This window comes from Paramormyrops kingsleyae, chromosome 12 (genome assembly GCF_048594095.1).
Source record: "Paramormyrops kingsleyae isolate MSU_618 chromosome 12, PKINGS_0.4, whole genome shotgun sequence".
NCBI classification, from domain to species: Eukaryota; Metazoa; Chordata; class Actinopteri; order Osteoglossiformes; family Mormyridae; genus Paramormyrops; species Paramormyrops kingsleyae.
In genome coordinates, this window is record NC_132808.1 from 6,998,711 (window position 1) to 7,025,254 (window position 26,544).

The 26,544-nt window shown below is 46.6% G+C and overlaps 2 protein-coding genes and 1 non-coding gene across 3 annotated transcripts in view; 2 read left to right on the top strand and 1 right to left on the bottom strand.

Annotated features, from left to right (window-relative positions):
- Positions 1-13,681, bottom strand: part of polr1a (RNA polymerase I subunit A) — a 40,867-nt gene extending 27,186 nt beyond the window's left edge. The window contains exons 1-13 of the mRNA XM_023800034.2: positions 13,493-13,681; positions 12,889-13,093; positions 12,097-12,246; positions 10,982-11,089; positions 10,797-10,882; positions 10,410-10,504; positions 9,174-9,260; positions 5,028-5,136; positions 4,735-4,873; positions 4,043-4,216; positions 3,695-3,817; positions 1,132-1,359; positions 77-331 (exon numbers count right to left, since the gene is read on the bottom strand). Coding sequence (XP_023655802.2) covers positions 77-331; positions 1,132-1,359; positions 3,695-3,817; positions 4,043-4,216; positions 4,735-4,873; positions 5,028-5,136; positions 9,174-9,260; positions 10,410-10,504; positions 10,797-10,882; positions 10,982-11,089; positions 12,097-12,246; positions 12,889-13,093; positions 13,493-13,569 — 1,836 coding nt within the window. The 5' untranslated portion in view covers positions 13,570-13,681. The remainder of the gene's footprint in view (positions 1-76; positions 332-1,131; positions 1,360-3,694; positions 3,818-4,042; positions 4,217-4,734; positions 4,874-5,027; positions 5,137-9,173; positions 9,261-10,409; positions 10,505-10,796; positions 10,883-10,981; positions 11,090-12,096; positions 12,247-12,888; positions 13,094-13,492) is intronic.
- Positions 13,682-13,872: 191 nt separating this feature from the next.
- On the top strand, positions 13,873-25,738 carry ptcd3 (pentatricopeptide repeat domain 3). The gene is made up of 24 exons (XM_023799926.2): positions 13,873-13,998; positions 14,201-14,250; positions 14,492-14,531; positions 14,615-14,660; positions 14,756-14,824; positions 15,124-15,228; positions 17,059-17,182; positions 17,469-17,581; positions 17,796-17,857; positions 17,962-18,049; positions 18,847-18,907; positions 19,317-19,399; positions 19,486-19,630; positions 20,567-20,617; positions 20,821-20,925; positions 21,135-21,163; positions 21,241-21,347; positions 22,003-22,081; positions 23,411-23,501; positions 23,597-23,685; positions 23,766-23,914; positions 24,655-24,696; positions 24,950-25,108; positions 25,599-25,738. Exons 1-24 carry the CDS (start codon positions 13,910-13,912, stop codon positions 25,642-25,644), a joined length of 2,022 nt encoding a protein of 673 aa, XP_023655694.1. The 5' UTR covers positions 13,873-13,909; the 3' UTR covers positions 25,645-25,738.
- On the top strand, positions 21,745-21,883 carry LOC111837749 (small nucleolar RNA SNORD94). Its single transcript, XR_002836730.1, has one exon. It is a non-coding gene; the product is annotated as a small nucleolar RNA SNORD94 (small nucleolar RNA).
- Positions 25,739-26,544: the final 806 nt, after the last annotated feature.

Consider the following 26,544-nt stretch of genomic DNA (forward strand, 5'->3'; position numbering starts at 1 on the left):
TGGCCTCTACTCAACTTTGATCTCCTCCAAGTAAAAATAAAACTGCTTTAACTGAAGCATTACACGGAGCTCTCACCTTCGGTACCAGGTACTGCTGAGTGGTACTGACCAGGGTGTAGGCCTCCGCCCGGCCGAGCTCACTTTGGGGGAAGTGGGCGTTCATCTCATCGCCGTCAAAGTCGGCGTTGTAGGCCTTGCAGTTGGCATAGTGCAGCCGCAGCACCTTCTCCGCAGGCAGGATTCGGGCGCAGTGGGCTTGGATGGACGGCCGGTGCAGCGTGGGCTGCCGGTTCAGAAGCAGCACGTCACCGTTCTTAATGTGCCGGTTCACCTGCAAAGGAACCAGGAAACACCCGCTAAGACCGTGGCCGGCGAGAGTCGGACGCTTGTGCTGGCACGGCAGCACTGGCCGGAAGGTAAAGAGGGGAGATACTCGGCCGCGAGTATGTTCTTAAACCCCTAACGTCCATAAATGTCACACGACTGTCCAGAAGGATGTGAAAATGCGGGACAAATATGCACATCATTCAAACTGACATACATGAGGGTCTCTAGCAAAGCTTAAGCACCTGTTACACTGGTAGGTAATCAGTTACACATTAAACTAATGCTTTAAAATGACTAAGCATTTAGCACCACAAGAAATGCCCTCGGGGCAAATATATGCTAATAACCAACAACTTCCCCTACACTGTAAGGAATTTACGGTTTCTCATGTGATACTGACCAATCTACTAAAGAGCTTTCAAAATATATATTTCACCCATCTTTTAATGTGCAATGTGGCGTGACAATAAATGACCCTTTGAAATGCCTTGAGAATGTAAACCACATTAAGGGCACCTTCACGCTGTACTAAAGGGAAGCAAGGGACATTAAGGAGTCATTACTGCTGAGTCATTCAAAGCGAACACTGCTGCACACACGGACCCTGGGAGAAGGAGCCCGTACAGAAAACACCCGAAGCGGGGCAGCCAGAGGGCGAGGGTCACCCTTCGAACAACCAACACAGATTACACCACCTGCAAAGCCAAATACTGGCCGGCTGTTTCCAAAACAAAACGTTTTCTTGCTATTGAATTGCCAGATGGCCACACATAACCGAGACGGGGGGGAGGGGCAAAGACGTACAATCTTCATGGGCATGCGGTGCGGGCCAGGCGCGGGGGTGAGCAGCTGCTTGGCGATGGCCTCCCGCTGCGTGCGGTGGGTGGCACTTAGCATGGTGCGCGTGCCGTCCTCGTTGATGACAGTGGAGGCACCCGGGTGCACGTTGGGCCCGTTCATCACCGCCTGCCGTAGCTCCTTCACGTTCCACGGCGTCACCGGCTGGGGGTAGGTCAGCTTGGTGGCAAAGACCTACAGTGGGTTACACCAGCTTAGCGTAAGCTATCAATAGAAGTTAAAGCTGTAGTTTTATACCGTTTATTAACACTTATGTCTTATTTGTGGGTCATTAAATCGGTCGTACACACAGTACTGTATAGCTGCTATCTGTGGCCATGTTGCTACGGTGTTTTTCTGCATAAAATACTACATAATGTGCTGTTATCCATTGATGTTGCTAACTATTAACCAGGCTAGAACTGGGGCCTGTTTCATTATGCAGGATTTCTGGCTTAAGTGGACAACTTGTCAGATTTAAGGTAGTCTGGACTAAATGCAAGTGAATGAAAATAAACATCAGTTAAACTGGAGTAAATTAAATCTGCAAAGTTATCCGGGTAAGCGATCCCTAGTACTGCCAAATGGCTTTCGACTTGCTGTACTGAAAGGCTCGTGCGTGACGTCATTCCCACTTTCGAGTTTCTACCTCCGAGCTAAATGGAACGCAGCAATAGTTAATGATTTGTGCATTTGTGAGAACTGTTTTAAACACTGCTGTAAGGCAACCCGTAATGTGCCGTGTGCAGTGTGATGCAGGAGTGTTTGCTAGGTAGCTTGCTGAGTACGGTTTACGGGTACAATGGATCACAAAACTCACAGTTTGGCTCATATCACAATATCGGAGTCAAAGTTTGGATCATTTTTTTTGAATCAGCAAAAAAGACAAATATGACTTTGCTTTCCATTTATTGCTTAAAAAAACTGAAAGAAAACTCAAAAAGTAAGGAACTTTTAACCTGCCCATTTTCACTGCAACTATGCATCAGATGGAAGTCCATAGAGGACATACATCATTGTCTTGTTTTGTCTTATGTTGAGATCATGACTTAATTTTCTCAGGATCTCAACACAGCCAAAGTTCTCTCAAACCCACAAAATAAGTTCTTGGAAAAGCAAAAGTAATTAGACACGTGAACAACATGGGTCATGAGATGGAGGGAAGCAAGTTTAAAAAGTGATAGGGGCAATAAAACTTTCACACTATCATGGTTAAACTTTGCAATTAATAGGGAAGGGGCAGAGCCAATCAACTAAGGTCTGTTATACCACTAGTATGTTTATCAAATTTGAGGAACGCTTAGACATTTATTGTAGGTGCTTGACATTCATTCTGTTACGTGAGCAATGGCAGTGCAACTAATGTTTCCGGCTTGCCAGCTAACGTTAGCCGACTAGACTAAGATTGACATATCAAGCCGGTGACCGTGTTTGATCCTAAATCAGAGGAAAAGGTAACAGATTATTGAAATTCTCTGATAAAGTTATACTATTACATGTTAAAAACAAGAAAGTTTTGTTAGGTTACATCTGTGCCATTTTCACCACTTCTAAACATTTTTACATTTTTTGTTACAATGGACCTTACACCTAATGTTAAGGTAGTGTAAAATGTACATTATAACTAAGTGTCATGTTGAAACTATTTGCGTGGTGCAACCAATTATTTTTAGCAGTGTGTAAATTGAAAAATATAGGGGCAGCACACGTCTATTGTAGGCTACGATCGAACTTACACTTTAGCTGGTGCAACCCAATGCTGGAGGGTAACAACAGTGTGAACCAGCCTCAGAAGAGGAGAGACACGCATGCAACACGCAGTTGGGGGGGGGGGGGGGGAAGTGCCGAGAAAACCAAGGGTGCTTTTCCACTGCACCAGATATTTGAATATTTCCCAATATTGTGCAACCCTAGTATACTACAGCAAGTATTTTATTTCTAGTCATGCCATCCTGATCTTCTGTTTCTCCTGACCAGATCGCAATTAAGACCGTAATTAGTATTAACTTTTTTACTTAGAAAGCATTTGTAAGTCCCACCCAAAAGTACCAAAAAAGTTTGGTACTCTTGACAGTGGAACTTTTGGTATTGGCACACAACCGGAAGTCGATGGAAAAGGGAAAGTACTGAATGTACTGTATCAAAAGTACAATACCTGGTGCAGTGGGGGGGGGATCGAAACACTAAGTGGAAACACATGGACGGGGAGGAACATGCAAACTCACTGCCAAAGACACAGACACACACACAGACTTATACTTATATCTATGTGGGGAAAACCATAATCCTAACAATGACAAAATTGAATTTCCCCTTGTGGGGATTGAAAAAATGTCAAAATAACAGGTTTTTAATCACACTGTTGGGATATTTGGTCCCCAAAATGTGATATATACCTGAACCACACACACAGATACACACACACACACACACACACAGGTGTGAAACAAGACAGGCCAGAAGAGAATAAGACAACCACTTTTCCCCACACTGGCTCTCACACAGCCAAGCTAAGGTCCCAGACTCGTACCATGGGTATTCCGATCTCATTGGTGCCAATGTACATATCAGGACAAATGACAGAGCGGGCAGCGTAATCCACACGCTTGCCCATCATGTGCTTCCGGAAAAGACCTTCCTTTTTCTCCAAGATCTGGGGGGCAAAAAAACAGAGCTTTGTCAATGCGACGGAAAGGGCAAGTTTTCAAAAGAAAAACAACTCCGGGACTCACAGGTGTAAAAATTCAGGAATAACAGCTTAACATAATGCAGAGGTGCAGGCTAATTAATTGACACATTTTCATTCATTAATTAAATAAAAAGGAACTAATGAAGTCAGCTATGCCATTAAAAGGAGGAGAGAAGGGGTTGGGAAGACCTGACGGATTCCAGGAAATTTCTCAGTCATCAGCTTGTCCATGTCACTGTCGAACACAATGTTGACGTGACTCTGCAGGCGGATCCACATGTTGTACAGCTTATCGGTGAGGGTCACCCCCGGAACACCAGCCAGGAAGCTCTGATCAGTCTGATTCACTTCCACTTCTTCAGACTGAGAGATGTTCAGAAGACGCTTTTGTCAAAACAGCCATATTAACAGCTATAATGACATCATTCTGCTTATGAATTTTCTATGCATGCATTATGCAGGGGCACTGAATGTTTCATGAATGCATTATGAATGTATTATGAAGGTGCACTGAATGTTCTTTAAACACATACAGCCACAGAAAAAATTAAGAGACCACTAATATAAAGTGTTACCATTACTCTGACAATCATGTTCCTAAATCATCTGACATTGTATTATGTACAACCCAAAACAAGAAATTGAGAAATTAAGTAAGGCAAACTAGATTAGTAGTGACACTGAAAGCGCATAGTTCATTCCGTGGAACGAGCACATACTGCAGCTCTGCTAGATAAGCTTTTTGGAACACTGCACCGTGTACATACAATCAAGCAACAAGTTAAGATTCAACCAGTTAAGGAATTTCTGGGTTTCCTGTGCAACAAGAAGCAAGATTATTCAGATTGGCAAAATGTTAAGAGAAGAATGAAACGGTTCACCTCCAATTGTCGGGCCTTCTCATTGGCCATAAGAGCCAGCAGCTTCTGGATGACCACGCTGTCCTTCATCACAGCCTGCATATTGACCGTCTGTCCATTCGTAAACATCTGGTCCCCCAGGCAATTGACTGGCCGATATCTAAGAAAACGGGAGCAACAACCTATCAGCTAGTGCAGCAACACTAAAGACTGCATAATCAACATCTTATAAACTTGATACTTTAAAATATTTCTTCTACCACATTTGAGTAAAACAAGCTGCCAAGAATTCACATGCCGAGTGTAAACTGTACCTCGATGGGGGGACCACCATCAGCTGCAGAAAGAAGATCTCCTGGCTGATGTCTGCGTTGGAGCCCTCACAGACATCCAGTCCTGAGAAGAGGTGCTTCAGGAAGAAGCCTGAAACACCAATTACCATCATCAGTTCAATCAACAACTGGCGCAGCAGGTCTTCAGTGTACATGTGCTGGCTAACAAGGTTACTTTTCAGGTTAACATCATGTCTGCTTCTAGGACACAAAAGGTTTCCTCTGTATTCTTATGGTGCTTTCGACCTCACCAGGCACCATACATTAGTTGCTTCAAGAAAGTAAGTACGGTTCTTCAAGGTGTTGGTTCTCCACTGGCATAAAATCTGGTATTGCTGCTGAATGACGTCACAACACAAGGTGCGGTATTTTGTACTGAAATCCAAAAATGACTGTAGTACCCTAAAGGGTTACACGATGGGTGATATTAATACCAACGTTGCATGTTATGCACATGCAGTTCCCATATCAGTGCAAAGGCCACGCCGGCAGGTTTGAAATCATACTGTCTGGACATTGCAGAGCAGGGGATTTAAGTTTCACCAAAACATGTTTGCTTTGTTATAGGAAAGAAAAACTTGGTAAACATTGCAATTTTAAAGTTCCTTTTCAAGATTATCTAGTATGTTGCATATTTAAAAATCAGTTTAAAGCTTTCCTCTGCTGCTTTTGCATGAGCACGGCATGCATTCTCTGAGAGAATCATTACCATTCCTACCCTTGCAGTTTAAATCACTCCTAGACAGGTTTATGAGAAATTTATGTTGAACTCATAAATACCCAATATTTATTACAACAAAATCACACCACGATAGTTGAATATTTACCAATATTGTGCAGCCCAAGTATTTTATAGCAAATACTTTATTCATCTTCATGCCATCCTGATCTTCTTCTGGTTCGCAATTAACGCCTGGGTGTCTTTATTTGCCCACACATACTTTATTATTACTTTTTAATGCGTTTATCGTCGTTTTCCGAGTTCATAACTTTTTTCAAGGCGGTGTTTCTATCATCTTTCAAAGGCACAAGAAATCCACAAAGAAAGCACCTGCAAGTCCCACCCCAAAGCACCAAAAAACATTCCCCAGCTGGTTTGGTACTTTAGGTACTGAAACTGTGGGTATTGGGACTCGACTGGAAGTCAATGGAAAGGGGAAAGAACCAAAAAACCAAACCAAAAGTATGGTTCCTGCTGCAGTGGAATAGTGACCTTGGTTGCACTCGTCTAGCATAACACTCCCTAAAAGGGTTAATTCACTCTTGAAAGTAACCAACATCAGATCGTCGCTACTGTGTGAATGCGTGCTATGCATGTTACGTCCTTATTAGGCAGACTGACCCTTGCGGCAGAAGCTTTGGTACTCTGCTAGATGCTCAGCCACCCTGAATGCACAGATGGGTCACATTCAAGATTTTTATCCCATTAACGTTCATAGTACATGCGGCTAATGTAAGTCATGGGAAAGAGTTCACATTACATACTCATTTAATCATATTTATTTGGCCTGTAAATCTTACATGAATTGAGTGAAAATTTCTGAGAATCTTTAAAATTCCTTTTCATTTTGATTACATCAAAGCCATAATCATAGGCGGAGCTTGATGTTTACACTTGGTGGGGCAAAGAGAAAAAAAGCATCTTGCTTACCCTATGTGTTATCACACACATCTTCTTTTAATCTGCCCGTATGTTACCAACAAATGCAGAAGCTACCCAAAGGCGCAAAATGCTGACAGGAAACACGATTATAAACTCACACCAACAGTTTACTGAGCTTTGATGGTAAAAAAAAAAACCAACTTATCAACTAACAAAACTGCTAAATCCACTCAAGCAATAACATTTTGTTCATACAGCATGTGCAGGTGTGACTCAGACACATGTTCTATGCATTAATGCACATCACTGTCGATAAGCAACTTTTACTCATCCACCCTTCAACCAATATCCAGTACAGGGCAGTGGGGGGTCTGAGGCTACCCCCGAAACAGAGGACACTCTATGCGGGATGCCAGTCTGTCACAGTGCCCACGGACACATATAAAATGCAGTTTTTAGAGATGCCAACCACCCAAAGCATGTCTTTGTAAAATTTTACTCATAAATCAAAATAATAGCACTATGCAGAATACCTCCAATTGGCCATACACACAATGAATTACGTATTACCCATCTATCCATTTTCTATACCCACTGGTCATGTGCAGGGTCATGGGGTATGGAGCCTAACATTAGTTATTATCTAGAGCAGGGGTGGCCAATCTTATCCAGAAAGGGTCGTTGGGTGTGCAGGTTTTTGCTGCAATGCCCTAATTAGATTACTAATCAGAGCACAGGTTGGCTGAAGAGTCCTCACACCTGGGTTTAAACAGCTGACTTAAAGGTTATCCCAAAAACCCACATAAACACTGGTCCCTTATCTAAAGTTTCTACACAATAAAATCAACCAATATAAAGTTTTGCTGCCCTCTACAGTACAGCAATGGTATTACAGTTATTGATTACAGTCTAGCCCAGACCTGGGAAAAAGCCATTTATTTCGCAGCTGCTTTTATCCAAAATAAGATACAACAGAGAAAGCAGGGTCAGTCAGTCCCTAGAGAAACTCTGGGTTACTGGTCTTGCTAAAGTGCCCAACAGTAAAATCACTCTCCCAATCCTCAGATTTGAACAGGTGACCTTCTGATCACGGCCCCAGAGTTCTATCCCGCTGAACCACACACTGCCCATGCAGCTATTACTACTACACCACGCAACCATTAAAACCACTGAAAAAATGCAGTCCAATGAATGTTAGCATTTGCTGCCTCCCTCCCACCACACCTGGTACATCTCGACTCAGTCCCCTCCCCATGACCTGCTCTCTGGGGCCGGCGGCTCAGCCCCCTCCCCTTGACCTGCTCTCTGGGGCCGGCGGCTCAGCCCCCTCCCCTTGACCTGCTCTCTGGGGCCGGCGGCTCAGCCCCCTCCCCTTGACCTGCTCTCTGGGGCCGGCGGCTCAGCCCCCTCCCCGTGACCTGCTCTCTGGGGCCGGCGGCTCAGCCCCCTCCCCGTGACCTGCTCTCTGGGGCCGGCGGCTCAGTCCCCTCCCCTTGACCTGCTCTCTGGGGCCGGCGGCTCAGCCCCCTCCCCGTGACCTGCTCTCTGGGGCCGGCGGCTCAGCCCCCTCCCCGTGACCTGCTCTCTGGGGCCGGCGGCTCAGTCCCCTCCCCTTGACCTGCTCTCTGGGGCCGGCGGCTCAGTCCCCTCCCCTTGACCTGCTCTCTGGGGCCGGCGGCTCAGTCCCCTCCCCTTGACCTGCTCTCTGGGGCCGGCGGCTCAGCCCCCTCCCCGTGACCTGCTCTCTGGGGCCGGCGGCTCAGCCCCCTCCCCTTGACCTGCTCTCTGGGGCCGGCGGCTCAGTCCCCTCCCCTTGACCTGCTCTCTGGGGCCGGCGGCTCAGTCCCCTCCCCTTGACCTGCTCTCTGGGGCCGGCGGCTCAGCCCCCTCCCCTTGACCTGCTCTCTGGGGCCGGCGGCTCAGTCCCCTCCCCTTGACCTGCTCTCTGGGGCCGGCGGCTCAGCCCCCTCCCCTTGACCTGCTCTCTGGGGCCGGCGGCTCAGTCCCCTCCCCTTGACCTGCTCTCTGGGGCCGGCGGCTCAGTCCCCTCCCCTTGACCTGCTCTCTGGGGCCGGCGGCTCAGCCCCCTCCCCGTGACCTGCTCTCTGGGGCCGGCGGCTCAGCCCCCTCCCCTTGACCTGCTCTCTGGGGCCGGCGGCTCAGTCCCCTCCCCTTGACCTGCTCTCTGGGGCCGGCGGCTCAGTCCCCTCCCCTTGACCTGCTCTCTGGGGCCGGCGGCTCAGCCCCCTCCCCTTGACCTGCTCTCTGGGGCCGGCGGCTCAGTCCCCTCCCCTTGACCTGCTCTCTGGGGCCGGCGGCTCAGCCCCCTCCCCTTGACCTGCTCTCTGGGGCCGGCGGCTCAGTCCCCTCCCCGTGACCTGCTCTCTGGGGCCGGCGGCTCAGTCCCCTCCCCGTGACCTGCTCTCTGGGGCCGGCGGCTCAGTCCCCTCCCCGTGACCTGCTCTCTGGGACCGGCGGCTCAGTCCCCTCCCCTTGACCTGCTCTCTGGGGCCGGCGGCTCTCACCTTCATTCTTCCAGAGACCGGCCACGTGCTCCTTGGCTGTGCTCGGCGTCAGGTACCCTCTCTTCCCCAGCTGAGATCCATCGATGACTGGTAAAGGAGACAGCGTCAGCGAGGCCTAAATCACGCCTCCTGCTCAGCTTTTCCCGGAGCTCAGGAACACCCTGCAAGCTCAGACCACTGCCAGCTCCATCACGCCTAAGGAGATACCTTCACCCACATAATCACTAGTGAAGGTGTCAGCAACAATGCAGAGACCTAACAGCGTGACACAACTTGAAATGAACAACACTACCAAAAGTTTTCAAAGATTAGAAGAATATAACAGCCAACGCATGGAATAAGGGTCACTATGTAAGAAGATGATTCACAGTGATACGATTCACCAGTAGTACAAACTCAATGCTGAAATGCTTCAAATATCAGGAATACTGAAATACACTAGCAATTAAGTCAGCATCAGAAAGATGCAACATCAAATGACTATAGTCATACCATTGGCGCTTTTCCACTGCCCTACTGGAGCCGAACCACAAAGAGACAGTGCCCCCCTGTAAATCATGCGAGCCATATCCAAGCCACACCCCCACTGACATGGCCCTGCTTAGTAGCCGAAAGAGTAACCAATCAGAGTTGGCCGCTACTATGCACACCGCTCTGCAACAGGGTATAGACATAAGCAAAGTTTTTCAATAATTTCAGAGTTCCAAGTTATTTTCTTTTTCAGAATTAATATGTTTGGATGAATTGGTTTGAATAATGCAAAAGAAATGTTTAGGGGAAAGTGCCAAGTGAGCAATTTAATAACATATTTAAAGGCAAATGTGGACATGTTTATTTTTTCACTGTACTGTTGACGCATCGGCGCGTGCAGGGACGGGGTGACGGCGGTTTTGGCGCGTGCAGGGACGGGGTGACGGCGGTTTTGGCGCGTGCAGGGACGTGGTGACGGCGGTTTTGGCGCGTGCAGGGACGGGGTGACGGCGGTTTTGGCGCGTGCAGGGACAGGGTGACGGTGGTTTTGGCGCGTGCAGGGACGGGGTGACGGTGGTTTTGGCGCGTGCAGGGACGAGGTGACGGCGGTTTTGTTGCCCCTACTACAGTGGAAAACCGAACTGAGCTGGAACCGCGTGGTACCTAGTCTCCCTTCGCAGTGTGGCTCGGTTCCTGTATGCCAGTGGAAAAGCGCCATAAGATAAAAAAAGCACCAAAATCAGGAAATAAGATCCCTGCTGTTACCGTCTCCTTGCTCCTGGGTTTCCTTGAGCTTTGATGCGGGCAGAGTAACGATCAGCTTGCTGTTGTGTTCCTTGCGTACTTGCGGTCGGCCAGCCCTGTTTATTACAAATCAACGACAGTCTGTCTCAAGTGTAGCCAACAGCAGAAGTTTTATTAAAGGTTTTGTTGATTAAAGGAAATTTTAGTTAATGACTTAGCAATGGTTTACTAATGCAAAAGATGGGTGGTCCTAACAAAAAAGGAAACACACAGATCAACAATAACTTCAAAATGAGAAACCCAGCAGCGGCTTTCACCAGCAGTACAACCTGCGTGGCTATGATTGGTTAACAGAAATCATAAGGGTTACTCACAGGGAAAGGTCAGCCATTCGAATGGTACACTTACTTGCAGTTTGGACACTTCCTAGGTATCATGTTTTCCCTCCAAAATGTTTGAACGAGCTGGTTTTTACACTGACAGACACGCTTGACCTGAAAAACCCCAAGAAAAATGCATTTAACTCAAGGCAGAGGTTTTGGAATCTAAACGGCACTGATATTGAGGCACAGACACGTCCTGCTGGAACTCACCGGGAAAGCGGAGTCTCTGTCCTTCCATTTCCTTAGAAAGCCGGCAGTGTAGTCCTCCAGCACCTCCTGGATCTCTACACCCGTGGCCTTCACATTCCCCTCCAGATACTGCAAAGCATCAAGATGGCAAAGCCACTCCAGTCATCAGCAGTGCATTATACACTGTGCTTTGTGCGGCATGGATTCAATATACAGTGGTACCTCGGTTCTCGAACTTAATCCGTTCCGGACTCCGGATCTAATCCTAAAAAGTTTGAGTTCTGATCAAATTTTTCCCATAAGAAATAATGGAAAACCAATTAATTGGTTCCCGGCCCCCCCAAAATTACACCTAAATATGTTTTTTTTTTTAGCATTTAAACACAAAATGAACAGAGCAGCATTTTTTTCTTAATGGCTTCCAAATCGATAAAGATCTTATCCCAACATTACCCCTGTCCTGCCCCGATCGTCCGCTCCTTCCGTGTGCCACGCCCCCTCGTTAATCTCCTGTGGGATCCCCATGTAATCAGCTATTTCTGGTTGTTGTCATTAGTGCTCTGTATTAAGTCCGCGTTTCAGTTTGTTTCCCCAGTCCGGTCATTGGGGGCGTTCGACTTGCTTACAGCGCTGGCTTAAAGCAACGCATTCTGATTCCTGATCCTGACGCAATGCATTACGGGTAGATGCATTGCGACCTCTCACCCGGCTACACAAACTGGAACCACCTCCATGACGACACACCTTTGCCCTTATTGGCTGAAGAGTTTAGCTACACGCATGACGTTTGTATCCCAGGCAGTTCCGATGCGTAATCTGCTATTATCACCAACAAGCGCTGCTACTACAGCAAATGCGAGGCTGACACTGAAGCATTACCTTTTGTTTCCGCTCAGAGACGTGCCGTGTGACTCATTTCCTGGAGCGTACAATTTATATTAGGTCAGCGTTCACGGTTCGACTTCTGATATTCAGATCGAGTTCTAGGTCAAACTGGTTTGTTCGACTTTCAAGAAATTCGAGTTCTAGTGAGTTCGAGAACCGAGGTACCACTGTATGTGTAAGAATTGAAAACGACAAGCACAGGAAAGGCCACTGGAGGGCAGCAGCGAGCCCTAGGAATGACGCATACTGACCCGATTGAGCTCTGCCTCCAGCTCGTAAACAGCTTCAAGGGCCCCCACCTCCAGCACCCGCAGCTGCTGGAGCAAGAGGTGGATGGCAGAACGGGGGCAGCTCAGCATCTGGCATCTCATACAGGAGCCGCGGATCAGCAGGTAGAGTTTCTGATAATGGGAGACAGGCCGTTTAACACTCAGTGGCATCACACAAATTCCAAAGATATGCACATATATCTGAGTCTGGGGAAACTTAATACTGAATACCGGCCATTAAAAAGTTCAGACTGTATAGAATAGCACTGCTCTCTCTCCCCCCCCCCCCCCCCCCCACTAATAAAAACCATCCATCTATGTACCATTCATATTGTAAAATCATGACAATATTTATTATTTTTATACATTCTTTGTTTATAATTCTGCTAGTTTTTTTTCCAGGCAAAAAAGGAGGAAAAACTAAAACAATCATTTAGCAAGCCACTGTAATAAATTAATAATACAATGACATTTCAACAACACAACAAACTTTTTCAAAAGGTTGATTCCTGATTAATTCATCGTTCAAGAGCAAAGGATGTAGTGCAATCCAGCTTTACCCATCCGGCCTATCATTAATACTGGCTTCTTAGCCATCTTCCGTAAAAACACTTTAGTACTGCCTACACATTTTAGCGAATAAAAGGTATTTAAGTCTGAATGGCGAAATATAACACAGCGTCGGTTGATATCAGTGACTCCTGTGAATCGCTGCCTGTACTGCCATCCATCAGGTTCTCAGAAGCATCCCCAACCCGAGTGATGGTCACTTACATCAAAGAGGAGCGGGTTGTAGACAGGGAGCGGCAGCTCTATGTGTCCGAGGTGCCCGGGGCAGTTGTTAAAGCCCTGCATGCAGGTAGTGCAAACTTCTTTGGTGTCGGACGGCCCAAGCGAGAGGTCGTACAGGCCATTAGACGCAGGGTTTCCAACATTGTCCAGAAATCTCGGGTTAGTTATCGCCTTCACACTCAACTTCCTAAGACAAGGAGGAAAGCTTGGTGACTTTTAGGTGAGAACGGATACGTGGATTGAGGGTTAAATCAACACACAAACAAGCGATGTACTTGGCCTGGTTCAGCTAAGAATATATTAATAACGATTCCACTTTTGTTTGCTGTTCAGTGTTTTTAATTATACTACAGCCATTATGGCAGTCTCTGAGTTTCAGAGAACTAGTTAAACGTTAAAGTAGTTTCCAACAGAAATACATACTCATTGCACACAAGGTAGTTTATATAACTCGACTCATTTCATTTGCAATTAATTTTTTTTTCGCATGTTTCTGACATTGTATCAGGATGTTCGTTATCCAAGTACGTCCCACAGACAAAGTTAGCTTGTAATTTTGGTTAGCAAGTCGGCCAACACTGCTCACCTTATTTCTTCAGCCGAGTACATGCCAAATGACACGCCTTCAAGGCGCCTCCACGGTATCTCTTTGTCAACCAGCATCTTGACAAAAATGATAGTTAGGAATAAAAGCGTAAATAAACACAGTAAAAACAGTATGTTAGTTAACCCATGTACACATGGTTCCAGGCATTGGCGATCCAACACACGTGGTGCACTGCGAGAGCACCGACTATACCATTGCCCGCGTAGGGGTGGACGCCCGCACTTTTTGTTCGCTGGAATAAAACATCAATAAATGTATCTCTATTTACATAAATGTATTTATAATTTTATTTTTTTTCATTAAAATACGAAACTTTGTTTGACATCATAATGTAAATTTAAAAGATCCTCTATTTAAAAATGACTTATTCCTTCCCAACATGCATTTTGGGGAAATATGGCGGCTCTCTGTGGTGGTGTCGTGGGGTCGAGTTTTTGTAGGAACCATCAGCTTTTCCGATTGTTACACAAAAGCTTTATTGGGAGGTATGCTTTTGAAGTGAAACTCGCTTTTCGTATGTTATTTCATTTATTATTTCGCTTTTTGTTGGAAAATCTCTAATATGCGTGACATTGAGTAGCCCTTGTGTTAGCATTGACATTCCATAAGGAAATGTTTGGGTGCATTAATTAGACATATCAGTAACTCTGGGGCTAAATAATCATTATGATGTTTTATTTCTGATAGGTTAGGATGCAACCATGTTGCAGCTCAGCATACTGCGCCCTCTGAAACTGGTAGGTAGCTGTCTGCATTTGGGGTTTAACGTTAACCGGTTATAACAGCATGCATTTACCTAGGCTGAGATCTGGACGTGTTTTTTATATTTTGTGTGAAGCTGATTTCATTGATACCAGTATGTCGCTTCTGCCTGCAATCAGCATGACGTCTCAGCTTGATGTTATTACATGTATTATGATGTAAAAACTTAGTGTTGACTGTTTTTTGCGATGTCAAGCAGCGTTTGTGTTTTCACAGGCTCTGCTCAAGAGATTATAATTCCACGAAAGAAAAAATGGTAGGGCATTTAAAATGCTTAAAAATTGGTAACATCTGCATATATTTGACTATTTTGAATCAGTTCCGCACGCTCTGTTACAGGAATGAAGAGGCCGTACTCCAGGCTCTCGCATCCACCGTTAACAGGGTACTCTAGGTTTTCTGCTTACTCTGGTAATTGTTCTCCAAACAGTTCAGTATCGATTGCTTTTAAAACTTTTTTTTTTCCTGGTCCATCTTCAGGACCCAACTGCATCACATTACAGATTTCAGGACGACGCCTTTCTCACCCCAAAGACTTCCTCCGAATTCGTATGTATCAGAGAGTGTGTCCCATTCATGTGATTGCAGTATTAGTTCCAGTTAGTTACATATTTTGTATGAATCACAATACTGACCTTTACAGAAGTTTTACCTAAACCTTTTTGGGTTTTGAAATGATGGGTAGGGATTAAATGCATGGAAAAAGAACTGTGAGGGCAAAATTAAAATAATTTAAGCCTAACTGAGGCATGGTACCATTTTTTTTAGCAAAGGCGATTGTGACTTTTGAGAGCAGTGTGCTTGAACGCATAGGAACTATATATGTGTGTGTTGTTTGTTCCCCACAGAAGCTGTTCTCCCAGTCACAGGAGGCAGGGAAGAATGCCGCAGAGTACGTTGTCAACACTTACCCCAAGTATTTCACGAAGGACTATGCAGAGCCTCACGTACCTGTGAGTTTGCATTGCGCTGTTAATGGGACACTGCATGCATGTGCGTAACAGGTTCCTCGTAACGCTCCACAGTGCTTAAAGGCCGGGATATACTTGACGTGACGTGTATGCAACGCAAAAAGTGTACTGGCTATACCAAGAGCATCTGGCTGCAGACCAATGGGCGAACTCCGCTAGGAGGATCTCCACTGTGCGGCCAGAAACGCCACTCCTGGCCCAGACATGACCCTGCTGAAGAGAACTCAGTAGGCTGGATTATTAAAGTTAGTTCCCGATGTTGCACTAACGTCGTATCCAGCACTACTGTGGAGGACTTGTGATTCTGAGCCTCCTTCTTATAGAATAATACGATATCCTAGTGGAGATGATGATGATGATGATGATGATGATAGTAATATCAATATCCTATTATAATAATAATTACTATATTTTTATCCAGTGGCTAGAGTGCCAACCCTGCAACCAAACTCCACATTTTTCCCTGAAAATTGGAGGACCTGCTCACAGGGCTGGATGTAGGTTAACATCATACCCAGGATGAAGCACTTGCAGGTTAGGGGCCTTGAACAAGGGCCCGACAGAGTAGAATCACTCTTGACATTCATGGGATTTTAACCAGTAACCTTCTGATTGCCGATTCAGGTCCCTAGGTTCAGAGCACCACTCCGCCCGAAATATATACAAAATGTAATAATATTTAATATAACTTTATATGCACAAACACACACACATATATATGTACCGATACACATACACAGATATAAAATTATACTATAATTATACTAGCATTCTCTATATTCTAACCACTAATTCACATCGTATTGGTACTTTGCTCAGCCACATACCCACATACCAGTTTACTACACCAGGGTCGAATGTTGCATTGTATGTTAGATACCCTATATTGCCAAAAGTATTGGGACACCTGCCTTTACACACAGATGAACATTAATGACATCCCATTCTTAATACATAGGCTTTAATTTGGAGTTCGCCCATCCTTTGCAGCTATAACAGCTTCAACTCTTCTGGGAAGGCTGTCCACAAGGTTTAGGGGTGTGTTTATGGGGATTTTTGACCATTCTTCCAGGAGACCATTTGTGAGGTCAGGCACTGATGTTGCATGAGAAGGCCTGGCTCACAGTCTCCACTCTAATTCATCCCAAAGATGTTCTATCGGGTTGAGGTCAGGGCTCTGTGCAGGACAGTCAAGTTCCTCCACACTAGACTCGCTCATCCATGTCCTTATGGACCTTGCTTTGTGCACTGGTGCGCAGTCATGTTGGAACAGGAAGGGGCCATCCCCAAACCGTTCCCACAAAGTTAGGAGCATGAAATTGTCTAAAATTGCTTTAAATGCTGCAGCATTAAGATTCCTTTCACTGGAACTAAGGGGTCAAGTCCAACCCCTGAAAAACAGCCCCACACCATAATCCCTCTTCCACCAAACTTTACACTTGGCACAATGCAGTCAGGCAAGTACCGTTCTCCTGGCAACCTCCAAACCCAGACTCGTTCATCTGAGCTGCATAACAGCCTCCTTGTGACACCTCAGTGTGTAACAGACTCCTTGTAACACCCCTCAGTGCATAATGGCCTCCTTGAAACACCCGTGGCTCGTAGTGCCCTGCAGCTCATAACAGCTTCCTTGTAATGTCCTCCCCGTAACGCCCCTCAGTGCGTAGCAGCCTCCTCATCCTGCCCCGAGTTGCATAACGGCCTCCCTGTAACGCCCCTCAGTGCGTAGCAGCCTCCTCATCATGCCCCGAGTTGCATAACGGGCTCCCTGTAACGGCCTCCCTGTAACGGCCTCCCTGTAACGCCCCACAGTGCCTCATGCCGGACACTCTGAAGCCCCAGGTGAGCGACGTCAGCGAAGGGGCCCTGAAGGAGCTCATCCAGCTGAGGAAAGTCCGCCAGGCGGTCAGCATGTACGACCAGTTGCTGCAGGCTGGTAAGCAACACAGATCCTCTCGAGTCAGACAAGCGATAAAAGGACCCCTGAGATGATTAAGAGCTCTTACATCCAGGCTGGAAGGGAGCAAAAATTCATAGCGACAGTGTATGGCTGCCATAGAAACCAGTCTGGAAAACAAGCTTTAAATGTTTTATTATTTTTTTTTGTATTCAAGCTGCAGTAATAAATCGGGATGATTTCCAGTGCATCTTCAGTTTAGCGTTGTCCGTTTTGCAGTCTCTCCCCGCTCTGCTCTGACCAGTGTTTCTAAACCGTGTCACAGGCACTGCGGTTTCCCTAGAAATGACCAATGACCTCCTGGATCTTATCTGCTTCTACGGGGACCAGGATCCACAGCAAGAAGAAACACCCGATCAGGAAAAGAGTGAGGATGGGGTGAGGATGTTCAGCATGACTGAATGTGCAGTTTTATTCAGAAGATATGCACTTCCTGGTTTTGTGCATTTGGACTTGATTTTTGAGGTCCCTCTTTTTTTTTTTTTTTATAAGGCTTTATTAACTGCAGAAAGACCTCTTTGTTTGATAATTAATGACAGATTAAGACTGGAGAGCTCGTTGTTGATTCTTGTGCCGTCGTTCTTTTTCAAAGGAGGAGCAGGAATTGCCCCCGAAATCGAGGCGTGGGAGGTCAAGGAAATTGGAAGTGTGGAGGTGAGTGTCCAGGACTCTGGTGGGGGGGGGGGGCAGCTAGCGATTACCTGACAGTTCTGTGCTGTTTCCAGATGCTGATCTGATATTTTTTATTTTTCTTAAAGGAAAGACAACAATGCGGAGAGGATATTTAATCTGATGGCTGAGCGCAGTGAGCGCTCATACAGCGCCCTGATCAGGGGCATGGTCAAGGTGAGCAATTCATACTCAGCATCTCTCCCCTTTCCTTAAAGCTGGCCATGTACTTCAAACAACATCCAGCAAAATGGAATCGAACACACTGGTGAAAACAATCTGTCACTTAAAATGACGTCACTGCCTTGTTTGGTCTGTATGCCATGACCCTAGATGGCACAACAGACCCACAAATGCAAATAAACATATCGTGACGAGTGCGTGAGTCATTTTAATAAAGATGACAGCTAACAGCCATTATCAGTTTGAAACTAGCAGTGACACAACAATTTACATGGTACTCATGGGTAGTACTTTACGCATGCATTTCACAAAAAATATTACATGGTTACGACATTTATTATTAACAGAAATACACAAATGCACCTTACCGATATTTCAGGCATACTGTACTGGTAGTGGGTTTGTGCCAGTCATCTTTAGGTATTATTTTAATGTCACCTTTGCACCATTTCTAACATTTTTAGTATATTTATAAATGATTATGCAGTAGTGTACTGTAACTGTACTTTAAATTGGAATAGAGGAAATCAGCATTACATACGTTACTTAGGTTTGCATACTGTAAATACAGGTAATTACATTATTTACTTATCGTAGACAAAATGCGAACGCTAGTGTAGTGAATACAGAACAACTGCAGAAAGACACTACACTGCCGTTTCCATGAGCAAAGTTCCAGTTCAGCGTACAATACCGATTGGTCGGAGAGCTGGTCCTAAGTCCAGGCAGTCGTTAAACCAGAAAGTCGTTAAGTGAGGAGTGTCTTAACCCCGTTCTCTGTGAATCTGCAGTACGGCGCCCAATTGAAGGCGTTTGACCTGTATGCCGACATGCTAAACAACCGTATGTCTGGTAAGTTGGTGACGTGGCTGTTAGAGCACATAAACCCAACGAGTCCCAGCTCGTTATGTAGATAATAACCGCTGCGTCAGGTTAGCTGTTAGCTATTCAGCTTAGTCTCTTTTTTTCCACTAGCCATTCTTAAACATTGTAGTAATCATAGATTTATTAATTATTTTTAATAGAGCAAAGATGTTTGCACAAGTAATACCAGGGGAAGGTGAAGCTGGTTCTGAAGTCTAGCTTTAAATGTTTAGCTTCATTCAGTGAACAGTCTGATCCAGCCTGTCTCCGAGCCCAATGGAAAAAAGGCGTAATGGATACCAACGATCCGGGGCAAGGGTTGTCTGTGCGACACAGTGCCTCCTGCTGGCTGAAAGCTAAGTTCAATCATGTGACCGTTGGATCTTTTGTCTTTTAGTCGACGTGAACACCTTCAATGCGCTCATCATCGCCGCCCCAGAGGTCAGACAGAAATACAATGAGAAGTGGGAGCTGATCGTGGTGAGTGTCGAGCCTGACTGCGGCATCCGTCCGCGGGCCCGAGAGGCGGTTCTGCGGGTGTGATTCCCGTCTCCCCGGACCTGCAGGAGATCCTGAAGCAGATGAAGGAGCAGGGCATGAGGCCCAGCCTGCTGACGTTCAACGCCGTGCTGAAGAGCTCGCGCCGGTGCGGCCCTGCTGGCCGAATGCAGGCACTGCAGACGCTCAGCGAGATGAAGGCCGTGGGAATCGGTCAGTATCCGGGGCAGAGGGGCCTTTTCTGCCTGCAGTGTGGCGTTTCTCAGATGAGAGGGCAATTCTCATTTTAACACTAATTGTGTCGTTATTGTATGTACTGAACACATCGTTCCAACATTCACAGTGTGGGGTGGAAAAAAATCAGCGAATCCCTGGGCAGGTGAGCCCAGCAAAAGCTGAATGGAGTCAAGTGTTAAACCTGGAGTCCAGTCAATGAAATGAGACTGTTGGTGTGACTTTGAGATTCTCTGACTTATAGCACTCAGACATTTTCAGTTTGCTTTTCACAAGAAGCATCTGCTGATATGAACCGTGCCTTAACAAAAGAAGAGAACTCGGAAGACCTACGATCAAGATGTGTTGATTAGCATGAAGCTGGAAAGGGCTACAGAATCGCCTCAAACAGTTCAGATATTCATCAGACAGTCTGTAAATGGAGAGTTTTGTACTGAGGCAGGTCTCCCTACAATTGGGAGGTCAGCCAACATGACTCCAGAGACACAAAGTAGAATATTCAATGAAGTAAAAGGACCCTAGAGTAACAGCTATTCGCTGTCCTATAAGATCTCTCCATGCATGAGAGCTGGAGTCACCCCTGGATTGATCCTGTGCTCTGATGGTGCCACAGTGGCTTAATAAACCATCCAGAACAACCAAGTGGAAGGTGGCTGACCTAGAAATGGCCGGCTTAAGTAACATCCGCTGCATTTTTGCTTACTGGTTTCCACAGACCACAGACTCTGGCTCTAGCAGGGCTGCTATGATTGGGGGTGGAATCCTGAAAGGTTCAGGGGGCCCGATGTGGTCTGGGGCCTGGAACATTCCAGCAATTATTATCTTCCATCTAAATGTGGAGCCCGGGGTGAGCCTTTGGAAATGCTAGTTCGCTGCACATTTTTGAGTCACATCTCTCTCCTCTCTATCCTGCAGAGCCCAGTTTGGCTTCATATAACCACATCCTGGCAGCTTTCTACAGGACAGGTATGTTACGCCGTTAATGTTCACAAAGGCCCGCCTGAGGAAATGTAGCAGAAATAAGTACCCACAAGCTGGGTGGCTGAAGCTGTGAACCGCGTCCAGAGGAATCCTGCTCCAGACCTTCAAAGCAGAGCCTTTCGGATGTTCATGGGAAGCCCAAATTCACCACCGTCACAGCTAGTCTGTTGTGCTTCCTCCTCCTGCAGTGTTCGGACCCTCAGCCTCGTTCAGTAACGTGTCATCTGACATTCTTCACAAAGTCATGGACGAGGTTTCTGGGAAGTCTTTCATAGCCCGTGATCCAGATGATGGTGAGATCCTTCTGCATAAGTCATTTATTGTTAAAAAAAAACAAAACAAAAATTAAACCACAGCATAAATATGTGGTATATGTGTATAATTGCTGTGGGTGTCAGAATATACATAATTATCCATATTTACATATACCCAGTGTATTCAAACGGTGAGTCAATAATTTTGAGGCCTGCCTCAATACAAACACACTCTCTTCTGTTTGCAGTTCACTTCTTTAACTACGGCATGAAAATCGTGAGTATCCCTGACACTTGTGCTCAGAGCCGTGTGCAGTGGGTGGCAGTGTAGTGATGCCGCTCTTCCGCTTGCAGTGCTGCTCCCTGAAGGACCTGGGCCTGGCCTACAGGCTCCACCAACTGCTGGGGGTTGGAGACAACTGGCGCTTTCTGGGCAGCCCTTCCCAGGAAGCTCACTATTAGTGAGTGTCCCCCGTTGTACTGACAGCCTGTGGTCTGCCGGCTCGTGTGCTCACATCGGGATTTCACCTTTGTGTTTGAAATGACTCTCCCCAAACAGATGGATGTAGACTTATCCATGGATACTTTCAGCATATGTATTGCTAAGAAAATTTAGCCATGTAATTAAGAAAGTAAATTTAGAGGCTGTAGTGAAGGCCGGGGTGGTCCTTACTGTGGTTTCTGGCCAGGGTTCTTCTGCCCCCTGCTGGTGGTGTGTGAGATGTCAGCATTAGAATAGTCGCCATTGGCTGTGATGGCTGAGTTGTGCGCTGCTCTCAGGGTGCATTAGCTCTCAGCCCTGACGATGTTCAGTGTGTTCAGGCACATACAGGGAGTGCTGTATGTATATATTGGTGGGAGACGGTGATGAAATGGCGCAGGGGTACGGACCTCAGCCGGTAATGGGGGCTGAGTGCCGGCGGCCATGCCCAGTCCGGACTCGCGTGTGGCGGCCCGACTGACGGCACCGGCACGAAAAGGCCAGAATCTGAGTCTCCTCGAATACGGGCAGCACATTTTGTTTAGGTGTGGGGTTGGTGGGGTTCCTGCATGCTCCAGGGGTCGTTCCAGGGGTCATCCCTGCCTCTCTCTCTCTCGCCCTCCCCCCCGGCACAGCGGGCGCTTTTTCCACCTGATCTGCATGATGGAGACCGTGGACACAGTGCTGCTCTGGTACCGGGACCTGGTCCCCTCGGTGAGTCGACATCACCGCACGCCGACCGGCCCAAATGGCATCAGACAGACATTCAGCTGCCCACTCAATGAGGGATCCAGTCCCAATCCGAATACGGCGTTCGGCAGAGCGCAAATAGTGGGGTGTTGCAAATGTTTATTTGTTTTCGGGAAGAAGGAAAAAAACACGTCAGATAGCCGATGTGGCTGATAACCGTGAGCGGGTGGGAATTCTTGCTCCGCCTGAGCCACTCAGCATAATTAAAAAACCGTGTAGGCAAAACGGGGTGCATCGCTACTTTAATGCGTATGCTGAACTAGTTTATTATAGCGTTACTTGTTTTTTCCCTGTTGCACCTGCAAGTGTGTGAAGCGGAGTATGTCTGACCGGGAAGGTGGAGATCAGCCTCCATTTGCTCTGGGAATGTAGTTACTACAGATGCTCCTCTACTTACGAATGAGTTACCTTCTGAACGGCCGTTCACAACTTGAAATGTTCGTAAGTCGTTATTCAGCATCATTTTCAGGGTATACGCAAGTACAAAGAACTAGGATGAACAGCTACGCTGCTGTGCGGCGGGAGTAGCGGCCAAAAGTCGTACTAGGCGGAATTGGCGCTCAGAAAGAAAAAATTATGTTGTGGACAGGAAACGGGAGCCCAAGGAACACAATTTGTACTTAGTCCTCTTCGTATGTCTGAAAGTTCGTAAGTTGAAAGTTCGTAAGTAGAGGAGCGTCTGTACTTAATTTTTGTTTCAGTTGTATTGTGGCAAATAATGGAAAAATGACACATAGCACTGTAATGACTATAACTTTTAGTTTATAATTATATGATTAAATATAGAATTAAACTTAGGATTAAATTTCTGTCAGGGGTTAAAGGTTACTGCTTGGCATATGGTACTTTATGACATATAAGGATTTATTTGTTTGTTTGTTTATATTCTGTCTGTTCAGCATTCGTTTGTTCAATTCCGGTGGGTGGTGGCGGGTTTCACAGTGTTCACATGGGAGTTTATTGGTTTGAGTGTGGATTAGGAACTTAATGATAGTTTTAAAATGATTTTCTTTTCAATGGTATTTATGGTTGTATATGTTTATGCAGGGTAAAACCATAAACCAGTATTACATTTACGTGTTCATAATTATTATTATAGTTTTTGCGAAGAACACATATTAACACTTAAATATTCTAAAATTCAAAGTTTAATAAAAACAAAACAGCATGGTTACTCCTATTTCCACTTTTATTTGAATACAAATACAAATAATTTTGCTGCCTCCACAAATACAGTTAGAAATGCAAACACTGGGCTCGTTGCCCATCCCTACTCTCACTGTTTCTGCCCAGTTATTCTACCCCAATTCGGGTGCGATGAGAGACGTCCTACAAGCACTGGACACAGATAACAGGCTGGACCTCATTCCGGAGATTTGGAAAGGTGGGTGTGAACAGTAACGTTTGTGCTACCGGCGATGGCGGCCTTGTGCCCCCCCTCAGTTGTGTGCTTACCATAATATGACCCCCCCCCCACAGATATCAAGCGGCTGGGGCTGTCAAACAAGGCCGGTGATCTGGTGGAGGAGGTGCTCTCACTGATGGCGAGGGATAAGCACAGCCCAGAGGTGGGGGCCGGTTCCCGGGGGGTACGGCAGGTGGGAGGAGCCTCTCTTCTCGCTCACTGCTGCTCATCTGCTGCCTCCAGGTGCACGAGTCCTTCGCTGAGTGCGCGCTGGAGGTGAAGGCCACCTACGGGAGTGGCGAGCAGGGCCAGGTGACCCTGGACTGGACCGCCAGCGCACTGGGGAACATTGCCAGCATCCTGCTGGCTGCTGGGAGAACAAAGCAGGCCTGGTGAGATGGGGCAGGGTGCCTGTTGGCCAATCAGCTGAAAGCAAGTCTAGTGAGAAATGGGGTGGGGGCGGGCCAACTGCTGACCAATGAGCTGAAACCAGGCCTCCTGAGGGACCAGGTGTGGCTGTGCTGACCAATTAGCAGAAATCAGGCCTCCTGAGAGACCGGGTGTGGCTGTGCTGAACAATTAGCAGAAATCAGGCCTCCTGAGAGACCGGGTGTGGCTGTGCTGACCAATTAGCAGAAATCAGGCCTCCTGAGGGACCGGGTGTGGCTGTGCTGACCAATTAGCAGAAATCAGGCCTCCTGAGAGACCGGGTGTGGCGGTGCTGACCAATTAGCAGAAATCAGGCCTTCTGAGGGACCGGGTGTGGCGGTGCTGACCAATTAGCAGAAATCAGGCCTCCTGAGGGACCGGGTGTGGCTGTGCTGACCAGTTAGCAGAAATCAGGCCTTCTGAGGGACCGGGTGTGGCGGTGCTGACCAATTAGCAGAAATCAGGCCTCCTGAGAGACCGGGTGTGGCGGTGCTGACCAATTAGCAGAAATCAGGCCTCCTGAGAGACCGGGTGTGGCGGTGCTGACCAATTAGCAGAAATCAGGCCTCCTGAGGGACTGGGTGTGGCTGTGCTGACCAATGACCTGAAAGGTCCCTCTGCTGTCCTTTCCCTGCAGCATGTGATAGATGGATTGATGGATGGATGTCGTAGCCCTTCTGATTCTCTTTTTCGCTTTGCCTAGGGACATGCTGCCCCTCTTCAAAGCCAACAACAGGGTGCCGGCGTAAGTACAGCCAGTTTTAATGGATAAATCTAAAGATTCCTGCACCAATCTGCATGACATCATGACTGCATGACGATGAGCCTCAGTTAATTAGATGATTAAATGCAGTTAATGTGAATTGCATCTAATATGTACATTGATAGTTTGAAGAATTATTGTGGCTCCATATATCTGTAAGCGTGGTGTAATCAGTCTCTCTGATTGTCGTAACGCTGTGATGGACAGATGTGTTTGACGCACTCTACCATTCCAGAGAAAAGCTTCTGGACGACTTCCTGAGCTCAGCAATGCTCCGCGGCGATCCCCAGCGGGCAGTGACCCTCGTGCAGCTCTCAGCCAGCTTCAGCCTCCCAGCCACAGCCCGGCTCGCCCAGAGGGTGCAGCAGGAGTGTGAGCTCAACGAGGAGCACAAGTAAGACGACCTTAGCGCTCGGGTGGGTGGGCAGCGACCTCCTCACCAAAGGCCCCTCCTCAGCAGTAGGGCAGTCTAATCTCAGCTGACATTAAGCCTTTTAGTTTTTTAGAATTACATAATTCCGAACAAATTACTTTATGCAACTCCCCAAGTTGGGGATATAATCCATGCCGTAACTGCAGGATAGAACATTTTCCCCATAAGTGATTACTTAAATGAATTGGAGCAGAGTGAACTTTAGCACTAATTGAAATGGAAAGAATGGCCATGTGACATGAGTGATATGGCCATGTGACATGAGTGATTATGGCCATGTGACATGAGTGATTATGGCCATGTGACATGTTTCCTGTAATGTAAGTTAATAGGAATTTTAGATATTCCAGCTTTATTTACCTTTTACTATGTCAGCTACTATGTCGTTGTACTCCTGGCTGTCATGGTGCTTTGGGGTCTGCATTCTGAACGTGGTCTCTTTCCCCTGCAGGACACTCCTGGTGGAGTTAGAAGCTCTAAGTCATGACAAGGACTGAGCGTCTTTGGCATCTCCTGTGCTCTGTTATGACGGTCATTAATTTTTTCTTTGTTCTTGTGCTTTTAAGTTAATAAAATGTAATAAATCTGTCAGTGGTTTTGATTTCTTGGGAAGGGGGGAGGGGGGGGGAGTCATTTTGTGTTCGGCTGACTCAAAGGTAATGTCCTTAAAGCAGATTCTGTATTCCAGAGCAACTGGGATCAGGGCATCAGAGCATCAGGGTCAGCCAGTGAGGTGAAAAGGGTGAAATCATTCTGCCGGCCGCCGTATTTGACCCAGCAACCTTTCGAGCAGAAGCACAGCAGCCTAATGCACTGAGCCACACTGCCCAGCCTGCTGACCCCCCCCCCCCCGTCAGTCATGTCCTGTACGGTCACACCCCCTGTCAGTCATGTCCTGTACGGTCACCCCCCCCCCCCCCCCCCCCCTCTGCCACTAATATTGGCAGAGATCAATATTAGTTTGCGGATTCCATATCATTTTTTTTTTTTTAAGTTTTTGCTGAAGAGCATTTCCAGTCTACATTTAAATTAAAGACAACGGCTGTAATGATCTGCTTATTTGTTGTGTACCTTTCAGTTACGTCATTTTTGGTTTTGAATGCACAATGAAATGCATTTCTTGATATGGGCAAAACTTAAATTCACAACCAGATTGTAAGAATGGAAATTTCATTATGCTAATTATAGATGTTAGTTTATTAAGGCTAGTGCTGCAGAGCTTAAGGGACGCCCTCCACACACACACTTCACTTACAGCAGTAGTTTGGGAACATTTTAGTCCCTCAGTAAATTACACCAACACCAGAGAGCGAGTACTTCTTAAGGCCGAGACTGCTGGCTGTGTTATACTGACCTCGGGTGTGGCTGCACGCTAGGCCTGGGAGGACATTATTTGG

Excerpts from the sequence above, each read along its gene's own strand:
- ptcd3 (XM_023799926.2), top strand. The coding sequence starts at position 13,910 with ATGGCGGCTCTCTGTGGTGGTGTCGTGGGGTCGAGTTTTTGTAGGAAC. Across the intron at positions 14,825-15,123 it reads CAAAGACTTCCTCCGAATTC|AAGCTGTTCTCCCAGTCACA; the intron begins GTATGTATCAGA and ends TGTTCCCCACAG. Across the intron at positions 21,164-21,240 it reads TTAACTACGGCATGAAAATC|TGCTGCTCCCTGAAGGACCT; the intron begins GTGAGTATCCCT and ends TTCCGCTTGCAG.